The sequence below is a fragment of the Myotis daubentonii genome, chromosome 6 (assembly GCF_963259705.1).
Source record: "Myotis daubentonii chromosome 6, mMyoDau2.1, whole genome shotgun sequence".
NCBI classification, from domain to species: Eukaryota; Metazoa; Chordata; class Mammalia; order Chiroptera; family Vespertilionidae; genus Myotis; species Myotis daubentonii.
In genome coordinates, this window is record NC_081845.1 from 19,522,127 (window position 1) to 19,534,641 (window position 12,515).

General features: G+C 36.6%; 1 protein-coding gene across 2 annotated transcripts in view; it reads left to right on the forward strand.

Annotated features, from left to right (window-relative positions):
- LAMA2 (laminin subunit alpha 2) overlaps positions 1 to 12,515 on the forward strand; it is a 484,581-nt gene that overhangs the window by 137,604 nt on the left and 334,462 nt on the right. For both annotated transcript variants that reach the window (XM_059700294.1, XM_059700292.1), the window contains exon 4: positions 12,268 to 12,510. In XM_059700294.1, coding sequence (XP_059556277.1) covers positions 12,268 to 12,510 — 243 coding nt within the window. The remainder of the gene's footprint in view (positions 1 to 12,267; positions 12,511 to 12,515) is intronic.

The window sequence follows — 12,515 nt, forward strand, 5'->3', positions numbered from 1 at the left end:
CCAAGGATATGTTTTTATTGATTTTAGATAGATGGGGGCGGGGGGAGAGAGAGAGAGAGAGAGAGAGAGAAGAAACATGAATTTGTTGCCTCCCATATGCGCCCCACTGGGGATCAAACCAGTAACCTAGGTATGTGCCCTGACCTGGAATCACACCCACAACCCTTTGGTGTACAGGATGATGCCCCAGCCAACTGAGCCACCTGGTCAGCACCCACAATATATTTAGATTGAACAGAATCTTGGCTTCCAAATGAAGCACTTCGATAGAGTGTTGTTTATGGTGTTCCTTTCTACAATATCCCTCAACATTACTTATAGTCAAATTACATGGGTGTTTTGCTGCCATCCAGTCTCTGCTGTTTAGATGGATTCAATATAGAATGCCATATTTTACTATTGATGACTTTGCAGCATTACGATTAGATGTTGAGTAATTGTAGTCAAACAACTTTTATGGATTATTGTGTTTTATGCCGTGGGTATCACAAAGGAGATAGTGCTTGATACCATATTGCTGAAGTACTACTTCTCTTTCCTAAAAATATATTGTCCTTTAAATTTGAAATTTAGACATTGTGATTAAATGTTCTATTGGATAGTGATTTCAGAATCAGAATTCAATGAGAACATATTGTCATTCTTTAAATGGAAAGGTGTGTGAGATTCTTCCAGTCAAGGCTTTTATATAAATTAATTATGTTAGAGACTGATAGAAGGCTCATTGCAGGACACTTGGTAATACAGAAAGTATCCAATACAATTTGCTATTTTTTCAGATAATTATAACTGTGACTTTTTGTGACGTTCATAACCTGTTTAATAGAAAGAATTTCAATATTAGAAATTGTTCTATGTAACTTTTAAAGTTGTTTTTTTCCCTCCTGCAGCCGGAGTCCTAGTTTTATTAGCCTTGATTTTTCTCTAGTGGTGAGGGTTAAAAAACAAAACAAAACAAAAAAACACAAGATTTTTTTTTTTTTTTTATTCAGGGACAACCAATTAGTCCTACATGGAGAACTTTGGAAAGTCTGGGATCAGTCAGACCCACTCACAGGCCACTTGTTTGTGAAGGCCACGTATAGGGGACAGAGACACTAAAGTGTTCTGTGTGCGCTGCAGATCCTTCTGGGGCTTCCAAAATCTAGATCTTGGCCCCTCATAAATCATTTGACGTGACATCACCAAAATTATATTATGACTTTAGGGTTTCTAGCAAAAAGAACCAGGAGAAATCTAGGCAGACTACCAAGAGGGAAGAATTTACAGGGTAGTTATTGTAAGAACTTTATCACATCTCCTCTTAAAATAGTAGCCTTTCAAAATAGCCATCATAACTAGTTGGCACTCCATCCTTAGGAAGTGTTTATATAGTCATATGAGTGTTGTCTACTATTCTTATTTTTAAATTGTAGCCAGAATGACGTCAGGTTCTGAAACTTTCTCATTGTTCATTTCATTTACACTCCTCATACTTCACTGGCAAGTGAGGTCACCTCTTTAAAATGTAGGGTAAAGGCCAGCTTGACAAACCTTGGCACAATGCTTGCCGGGAGCCGGTCCATCCTTGCTGTTTCAAGGGACCTGGCATATATGGCATACGGTTCTTAATATGTTTGCTCACCTTCTTGGCGCTGTGTTTTAACCAAAGTCACCTCTCCGAGAAAGGTTGAATCCCCAGGTAGGGATTTTCCCCTGAAGTTAGGGAGGGAATAAAACCCCTCAACTAAGTGCCAGGCGGGTAATTAATCCCTTTAACTACGAACAATCATGCTTAAACTACATAATCTTTTCTCCCTGGAATGGAGATAAGAAACGCCCTAACCTTTGGAATAGAGATTGATAGGATTGAATCAACTGGTATAAATACAGTTGTAACAAGACAGAAAGACTCAGAACTTAGAACAGAATCAAGAAGACAGAACCTACACGGAGCCTAGAGACAGAAGAACTTCGCTGGAGAGAGCATGCCGGAGGATCCTGGAGAGGGACTGGCCTCAGAGCCTAGAGACAGAGCCTAGCGGGAGAACATGGCAAGGGATCCTGGACTGAACCTGACTACAGAGATTGGCAGGAGAACCTGACTGGAACCTGGACACTGAACCTGACTGGAGAGCCTGGACAGAACCTGGCTGGAGAACCTAGCGAGGGAACATGGCTACAGAACCTCGCTGGAGATCCGAAGCAGGACCTCTCTGGAGATCCGGGCTAGAGATCCTGGCTGGGCTGCTGATCAACTGAACGCTGTCTCCGTGTCCTTCCTTCTTCGCCAACTCCGTCCACACCTTTGGGGACCCCTGGACCTGCTGGGGTTGGACCCCAGCAAATGCTCTCTTTTGCAAATGTTCATTTCAGAGGGAGAATATGTGATTTAGACATTTTTGGGATTGTTATCTCGGTAGAATTTCCCTTCTGTCTATGATGAGGCATGCGTCACCTGTCCTTATTAATGTTGTATGGTGGTTAGGTAGGTTCATCCTTTAGACACTTGTAGAACACCTCATGGAGATAGATTGACTCAGTAAAAGAAGCAATAGACATGAGTCTACAGGGGCTAAGCTGGACGTTAAGGACAGATCATTGTGGATGTCACTTAGTCACAGGTTTGCCAGGAGTCAGAACCAACTCTTTGGGACACAGAACATGCATAGAAATCACCTTGAGGTTTCTTAAGTCATTCCGGAGTAGGAATTCTATTTTTGATCACCTATTCAATTAAATTTTAAAAAATTAATTGAGAATCTATCATGTGTTAAGACATTAAAAGATGTTTATAGAGTATTCTATAGTTTCTACTGCTAGCAACTTATAACTAAGTTGATGGTAAAACAGGAAACATTGCTTCTTTACAAAGCAAAATTAAATTGTCATAGAGATGTTCAGTTGTTAGTTTTCAATGTAAAATGGTATATAAGAATGTGACTAGGTTAGAAATTAAGATGTGCGAAATAACTGTATAAAGAAGTTTGTTGAAATATTCATAGACACAAAAGGTATTATTATGCAAAAAGCAAAATCAGACAAAACTGGATCTTATAATCTTGCTCTCTAATTCACTAGTCATGTGAAGTGGAACAAGGTACCTTGTGTATTATGTTTCATTGTAGCCACAACAGATTACCACAAATTTAGTGGCTTAGAAAAACACAAATTTGTTATCTTACAGCTTGATAGGTTAGAATTCTGACATTAGCCTTACTGGGCTAAAATTCAGGTGTGGACATGGTTGTGTTCCCTCTGGAGGCTATAGAATTCATTTTCTTTGTTTTTCTAGCTTCTACAGGCTGCCCGCATTCCTTGGCTCATAGCCCCCCTTCAAAGCCAAAAATGTACTTCTCATGTTCCATCTCTCTGACATTCTCTTTTGCTTCCCTCTTCTATGTTTAAGGATGTCTCTGTTTACATTGGGCCCACTGGCATCATCCAGCATTATCTTCCTAACCCAAGGTCTTTACCTAAATCATATCTGCAGTCCCCTTTGCCATGAAAGGTTAACATATTCACAGGTTCCAAGGATTAAGATCTGATCTTAATCTTAGAGGGGCCATTATTCTTTCTGCCACACCTACCCTCTTTCATTTCAATTTTTGAATCAGTTCCTACTTATGTCATAGTTTCTGTTAGCAGAAATAAACTTCTTAATGCTGAACTGCCTGGTTAAAACTAGGCACTACATAAAATGTGTCTTTCCCTATGGAAAAGATTACCAGGAAATAGAACATTGAACACACCAGAGCAGGACTTGGGGAGGAAACAGATAGTGAATACTCCTGCTGCTTTCACACCTTCCTCTGCCATTGTTTACTTTCCATTTTAGGCAAAAGCTGTATTAAGAAAACATGTTTTTCTTTTTAAAAAAGAAATCCCTGAATTATAAATAATAAAAATTTTCAAAGGTAATTAAAGTTTTAGAAAAGGGGGGAGCAACATAGTCAAAGGCTGTAGGGACTTCAAAGAAGATGGAGATGGATGTAAAAATATGAATTTTCCAGCCATGTTGCTTGTAATTCTGAAAGCAATTAGAGTGGTGTGTGGTGTGTGGGCTATAGGGGTGGTAAAGTAATAAACAATAGTGGGTACAAACTGTTTTTAAGAATGTCCCTAGAGAAGGACAAGAAAGTGGGGCAATATATAAACATGGAAATAGCTGATGCTATTTCATTTGTAGCAGCTAAAATTGAATAAATGTTAAGTGACTCTCATCTGTTGAAAGAATTCATGAACCAAGATCACAAAGTTTCATTCTGTCTTTGATTTGCTATTCTACACTGTTAACATTATATGTCTGACTCTTCCCATCACCACAAATCTTTGCTATTATTCCCCAAATGCTTTGAACTAGAGTGATTCATTCATGTCTGCAATGTCATAAATTGGAGAACGTGTAGGTTCTTACCCTGGTAACTATAGAAGCACAAAAACAAAGGCAATGCCAGGTATTTCTCCAGGGCGAATACATTTCACAAGGCAAGCTTTAAACTGTCACATTTCTGATTGTCTGTGATTCACACCAATATTGTGCTCTGTGATGGCTTCATTGAAAGGATTGTCATGTTCTGTGGGGGACTCAGCCTACCTGCTCATTTACCAGTAGCTGGTGTGAAAGCCATGCTGTGCCAATGGCTTGTTCACAGAAGGCAGGCCAATCTTTTGAACCGTAGATTGTTTCAAATGAGAGAGAAATAGGTGAGGCGAGAGTAGATGTCAAGGGCAATGCTAAAGAGTAGGAAAATGCTTGTCTGAGTTTTACCTGCAGCTAACATTGTTAAAAATGATAGCCGCTTAATGAAGCATGGAGGACTAAATGCATTAACAAGCTCAGGGAGGACCTTATTCATACCAATTTGGATTCTATTCCCTTGTATTACTAGTTTTCTTAAGACTGGACTAAAATTTTGATACCTTCTGGGCCAGCAATGCCCTTCAGATTTTATAGTTAATTTGAAAGAATTATTGAGACCTATTTCTTCAGCTCAGAACACAGTGTGGTCACAGTATTAAGCAGAGTAAACCATTTATCAAGATAGTAAAGAAAAGGCATTAAATGTTTTTAAGAGCAAGCACTAAATTACCAGTAGTGGTAAAATCATTATATCAAAGAGATTTATTTGTTTACTGGTATTTAAATGAGATGTATTAGTGATCCTTTTTTTCTGATTATGAAAATTTCACAATATACATATGGTATAGAGAGTACCATATATTCAATTGTACCCAACATCTGCCTGTACAAATTAACTCATGAACCTTCTTGTATCGATTCTACACTTATCCACACCTTCAGATAATTTGCAAGCAAATTCCATATATACTCCTTTTTCTTTAAATATTTCAGTGTGTATCTCTGAAGGATATGGCTCTTCTGTAAATAAAATCATTGTCACACCTAAAAATTAATACTATTACTACTACTTCTTTAGTACACAGAAAATATTCAAATTTATCCCATGTACTTCTAAATTGTTTCATAGTTTTCCAAATACCGTATTTTAATGGTTGATTGAATCAGGCTGCTCCTGAAGTCATATATTGCATTTATTTGATATAGCTCTTAAATCGCTATTAACATATAATCTCATTACTTATTACTTTCTTGCAATTTGTTTTTTGAAGAAACCCTATTGTTTGTCCAATAGAGCTTTTCACATGCTGAATTTTATATCCCTGTGGTGTATCCTCTACTACTGTATTTTGTGTAAATGATAGTTTCATTTAAGAGACTTGCTCTGATTTGGCACAACTACTTTATAGATGATGCTATGTGGCTCCGTTATCCTGAAGAAAATGTCCAGGTGTGTCTCTTTTGGAGATGTTAGTGGCCACAGGACCATCATTTGAGAGGTCCCCTTCATTGCAAACAGTGGCAACCTATAGAACCGCAATTTTCTCCATATTGCTTTTTGTATTTAACAATAGAACCCTCCGCTCATTTCTCTTTCATCTCAGATTTCCTTGGCTATTCTTGCTTATTAATTCTTCCAAATCAACTTTATAATCAACTTGTCCAGCTCTAGGGGGAAATAAACTAATATTTTTAATGGAAAATGAAATTGCTTTATATCTATATATTAACTTAGGGGAGCTGAAAATTAATGTTATTTTTCAGAAATAGAAGTTGAGATTTTTTTCTTGTAGAGTAAGGTAGAGAAATCCTTCAAATACTTTCTCATGAGTAGTTAGGCAATGATTAAAACACTTGAAAAAATAATTTCACCAAATAATTGAACATTTTATCTTCCAAGGATTATCATTAGTCATCCAGTTAGATTATTGTTTCTTAGAAATTCTGGAGTGGTAGAGTAATTCATTTTCAAATGTATAAACTTCACATGAGTTTAATGTGAGCATTAAAAAATCTGTTTTGAGGCCAGAGTGTTTGTTTCTCTGGCAGCATGAGAATCACTTACCCTAAAGTGAAATATCTCATTTGCTTACCTGCAACTTATGAAGTTCACACTCAGCAATTATAGTGTACACTTGGGGAGGGGGTGGAGAATAAATGGACCACACGTTATACCTGGGTGACAAATACAGGTCATTTCAGTATGTGATGGGTCTCATGTCAAAACTGAAACAGATCAAGTTAATAAATAAATTCTGGAAGAAACTGTATTTCTGGATTCTCCATTACATTATTCTATGTTTTTTGAAGTAAGTGTAGATTTACAAAGGGCCATGAAACTCATCCAGAAAGTAATAATTAGATGTATTTCCATGATATTTTTTTAAATTTGAATTCTCATTCAAACTTGTTATTTTGGAGTTTGATATAAACTTAGCTTCCAAAATAGTGTTATTAAAATCTGTACAATGATCTCTTCAAAGAATTTTTAATATTATAATGAGCCATTTGGAATTATAATAAGCCCTTTAAGATTATAATGAGCCATTGCTCAGAAATGTTTGCTGGGAGAAAGAGCTTGCCTACATTCAGCCCACTTCTCAGCCCTGCTTCTGGTCAGACCTGCTGCTGTGAGTTCCTACTGGACTTCCCCCCAGGCAATGGCTACTTTGAGTACTTGTTAGGCCATGAACACTGCTCTTCCTTATTAGCCAACTCGCATGGACCTTCTAGAAAAATGCTGAACTCTCCTCATCCTCTTCTCTTTGTTAGTGACTTCTGCTTTATTTCTTTATTCTCTCTTTCGAAATCTCAGGTAAAAGAGCAGATAATCTGAATTACATCCATCAACTCAAACACACAGGTGTACACACATTTCTACAAAGCTTCCCTGATTATTCCAATGGATACTGGGCTTGAAAACTACAATTTCTAGGATCCTTTCTGGTTCTGATATCGTATAACTCTCTTTACTTTCCCAAAGCCAATTTACCCTTATGGATAAATATGAGAATTTGATAAATGTACTTTTAGAACTAGGAATGCAGATGAGTTTTCAAAGTATATTAGAGATGGCATGACAGCACATGGAAATGTTAAAATTCATATTATGGGCAAGAACAGGTGCTAGAATATTGCCAATCCTCTTTCAAAATGAAGCAGTTTTGTTATGTGGACTTGATATAGAAAATTCACAGCAGCCAACCATGTGGAGAAGGAGGCAGAGCTCAACAGTGGGCAGAATTAGATGGTCACATACTCTTTAAGAGATTAGGAAAGAAGAAATAGAAGAGATAATTCAAGTCTTATGTGAAGGATGAAGTGTCATTTTCCATATAGAGTGGCCTTCATCAATATGCTGATGGCTTTTTTGGGAGATCAGCCTATAGGAAACGGATTCCATGGCTTTGTTACATCATTAAGGAGTCTTGCTTTGGCCTGGCTCTCTTAATTGTGTGCCAGTGACACTCAAAAGCCTCAGTAAAATCTCTAAATCACAATCTTTTTTGGTAACATCTTTCTAAATCTTCAATTCTTCTAAGGACAAAGAAATTAAGATAAAGTGGGATCCTTAGAGTCACAGCAGAGGATATTTTTTTTAAAATCTAGATCCAACAATACATGTGAGGGAAATTGGTTCTGGGAATCAGAACCTATTGGTTATAGGTGAGCTAAGATACTCAGCCCCTGGGCAGCAGGCTGGCCAAAGCCTCTAGGATGCTCACTTAGGGCTGTGAGGTCTCCTCCTTTTACCCCAGCACTCTGCCAATATTTTACACTGTGCCATGATGTAAGAAACATTGGAAAGCATCACTCTATATGATGGTCATTGTATGTAACTAGCTACTTTGGGACTCAAGAATTCTTTAGATAGACTCTGTTCTCCAATTCCACCCTGAGATTAAGTTGTTAATGTACTGCTTAGTATAGCAGGAACATCCAATTCAGTCCTGTATCAGTGAAGTAATTACATAATATTTTGTTAGGTGACATACGAATGGATTATGAAATAGAAAATTCACTTGGCTATGTATAAAATGTCAAACTTATTTCCAAAGTTATTTTGGATTTTTTTCTTCATGTGTCAGGTTTGTAAAAAGTGCCTTCCAACAGAGAAATACTTGGGAATTATAGGTTGATAACTAAGGTCCATCAAACCTAGCTGTTACAGTTTTGTACTTCTCATAATGAGGTGTTCTTTTTTCTTTCCTTGTTGCACCCCATACTGATTAGGGTTTTATTCATCTGGAAATATGACTTCATAACTACTGATTTTGAAGAGTTTTTATGCTGAAAACAGAAGGCATAGTTATAAAAGTAGCATAGGTATCTAAAGAGAATTATTCTATTAGGGTCATTAAAATTGGAGTACTTAGAAAATCACTGTTAAAATTTTCACAGCCATTCTCTGACTTCTTCAAAGAATAATACTTCTATTCATTGTGATTTTCAATAATGCTGTCTACCACATTTTTAAAAGTTTATTCAAAATAATACATGCCAATTAGTTTAATTAATTTTGCATGGAATGTGAAAGAATCCATAGAAAATAAATGAAAGAGGGATATTGTTTTGAAGTAGGCCTCTTCTAATATTCTCTAAGGCAGTGGTTGCTTTTTCATGTCACTTAATGCTGACCATTATATTGAATTACAGAAGGAGTCTGTGGGGTTTCTAGTATGACTTTATTTCATGGATTTTATCTATTATTCCGGAGCCTACACAGAAATTCCTAAGTCATATATATTTCCACATTGTAACTCAAGAGAATTTGGCCTCTTATACTGGCTTGCTGACCTGCTTTCTAAACAAAATTCTTTAGCCATAGCCTCAGTGTATCTTTATTTCTCTTATTGCATACATATGACCTCTAATTATGCTTTGCTATATTTTTACTTTAAAAAAATCTCTACAATTTATTTTTCTATAAGGAAAGATACTAATATGAAATATTTATGTAGATTCTATTTTTTCCAGAAAACACATAGTGTTTTGTATTCATTATCTCAGTATCTCTTCCAGGGTTTTGATTTTGGAAAAGACACATTTGGATAAAACAAAGGATAAAAGAGTTTAATTTTCTCGCTTCACAGAGGCATAATAGGACGAACACTATATATGTCCTATTTCCCACAAGTGACAAAACAGGCTAGTGCTGACTGGGATTGAATTTCAAACACACACACGCACACACATAAAAAAAGGTGTTATGCTAATAGAAGTAAGAAGGAAGCCTATTACAGTGACTTTGATTATTCAATTAAATCTAATAAATATTGAATACCCATAGTTTCAAACAAATTATAATAAGGATTGTAGCATCTATGCCCTTTAGGAGCCCTTTAGTTATTTTGTATTCTTTATCATTTTAGTAATGTTGTCACAAATACTGCCAGAAATTAGGACCAGAGTGTCTTATATTTATAATAGAGACATCTCTCTGTGTTCTGTCAGATTAATCAATAGGTATGTTCTTCAGTGAATTTCTTTATAAAGAAATGTCATGTGAATGAGTAGTTGAATATGGAATGTCTAAAATATTTCCTTATGAATAACACCTTAAAAATGCAGAAATAGCAAATATTTTGGATAATGGCTAATGAAGTATTTTCCATATTAGTCCTATTCTTATCTTTTTTTCTGATATTTATTTGCTTTTATTTTCCTTTATTTTTAAATTAATGTTATTAAGAGCTAAGAGGTTTATGTTAATAAACAAATATAGCAGGATATTGGATGAAGAATAAAAGCTCCTCTCCTTTTCTCTTTGACTCCTTATTCTCAAATCCCATAGGTAGCAACCTTAATATATCAGGTGTGTCTTTCCCCAAAAGTCTAAGTGCATTTAAGTACTTATCTGCACAAACATAGGTGTGTGTATCTATCTGCAATTATATTTATCTGTATACCTTGTAAATATAGATTCATAATATTTCCCACTTGGAGTGATATTTAATAAAACAGACCAGACCTAGCTGGTTTGGCTCAGTGGATAGAGCGTCAGCCTGTGGACTGTAGGGTCCCAGATTCCATTCCAGCCAAGGGCACACATGCTCAGGTTGTGGGCTTGATCCCCAGTAAGGGGCATGCAAGAGGCAGCCAATCAGTGATTTTCTCTCATCATTGATGTTTCTATCTCTCTCTCCCTTTCCCTTCCTCTCTGAAATCACTATTATATATATATTATATATATATATATATATATATATAATTTTTTAAAACCAGAACAAAGTACAGACCAATCAGAAGAGCTGCCTTGGCTGATTTTTGCTATGCTGAGGTTAACCAGCTGGTCTCAGGGGACAGGAGGCATTTGGGAGGCTTGGGCTGCAGCAATTCACCAGCAAGTACAGAAATATTCAGCATGTTTTCCACTGTTTTTTTGACAACTGTGCCTAGAAAGCAAGCAAATACCAGCCTCCTTGCAATCATTTGATAACTGGTGGTTTTTTCCTCACTACACATCAGTGTTCCCATCTTCTAGTAAAGATCTCAAAAGACCTCAGACCATTTCAAAAGCCCTGCATCAGACCCACTCCTATTGCCCCTCTGTACCAACCTTTCATATTTTTAAATTCAGTCTCTTAGAGTTTACCATAAAGACTGTTTATGTATTCATTAAGGTCTCATGTCAAAACTGAATAAGATCAAGTTTATTTCTAGAACATTTCTTGCAGAATTTCCTCTGCAGCCCAGCAGAACCTTTAATCACATTAGCGGGTCTGCCTTCCCAGTTGTAATTTTCCAGTGGCCTCAGTCGCTCAAAGCTTAGAGCTGTTAAGCTTCCCATATCTCCGAGCATAAACATATATTGTTGCTTTATTACTAGTATATTTTTCATATGTCTCATTATTACAATATTACCAACCCATGGATTAGTTTGGATGTATCTTTCTACCCAAAGCATTGCACATAAATGTGACTCAATGTTTGCACATGATTCTTCTAGACTTTGGGACTGCACTGGTGAATGCACACATATGCACTCGCACAAAACATCCAAGGTATTTTTTTTTTTTTACATCTTCAAATTTGATGTAGACTTGAAAATAGAGGATTGCCACATTCCCCTCTATTGTCACTCTGACGCCCCTTTATTTTTACACATTTATCTCTAGTACAGAAGGTACAGAAACCTTTCATTTGATCTGTTCCAGTTTCAACAAATCATCTTCTGTGCTAGAATTTCTTTTCCATTATTTTCTATTTGGGGTTGTAGAGGAAGTGACATTTAGCGAATAATTTACTGCCAAGTCCTTTGCCAGGTATTTTGCATATATTATCTCATTTAAACCAAATTGCCTCTCAGTTGTATACTTATTATTGATCCTAATTTGCAGAACAGGAAGCTCAGAGCTAGAAAACTAAAATAATCTGCCCAAGGTCACATATATGCTGAAGCCACAACTTGATTACAGGACTATGCCTCCAAAGCTCTGTGTTGGTTTTACTGTGTCACGCTAACTGCACCTAAGGGGTACTTTTGGAGGATTAGGTAATATAAATAAGCATATCTTTTAAACTATGCACTGTCATTCACACATGGAAATTCTTACTCATACTTTATACTCGGTAACACAGTAAGATGAGTAAATTGGTATGTAATGAATGCTTTGGGTTATCATGATTATAATGAAGCTTTAACAATCGGGTGACATGATGCCAGTGAGTTTTGAGAGAGTTAAAATCCAAGCTTCATTCATTTCTTTGAAAGGCATGGCTGGCTGTCAAAATGAAACATCCCATCTTCACAAGAAGGTATTAAATTTGAACAGGTAACAGTAATATCATTTCACAGAACATAAAGGGTTATAGAATAAAATCTGAAATAAAATCTACTGTAGCATTAAGCCTCCTATTTGATATATAAAATGTGAGAATACTTTGGAATTCAGTTACACACTGTTGTTGTCACCCTTCCCCAGGTGTTCCAGATTGCGTATGTGATTGTGAAAGCAGCTAACTCCCCTCGGCCTGGAAACTGGATCTTGGAACGCTCACTCGATGATGTTGAATACAAGCCCTGGCAGTATCATGCAGTGACGGATACGGAGTGCCTGACCCTCTACAATATTTACCCCCGCACTGGACCGCCATCATACTCCAAAGACGACGAGGTCATCTGCACCTCATTTTATTCCAAGATACACCCCTTAGAAAACGGAGAGGTAAG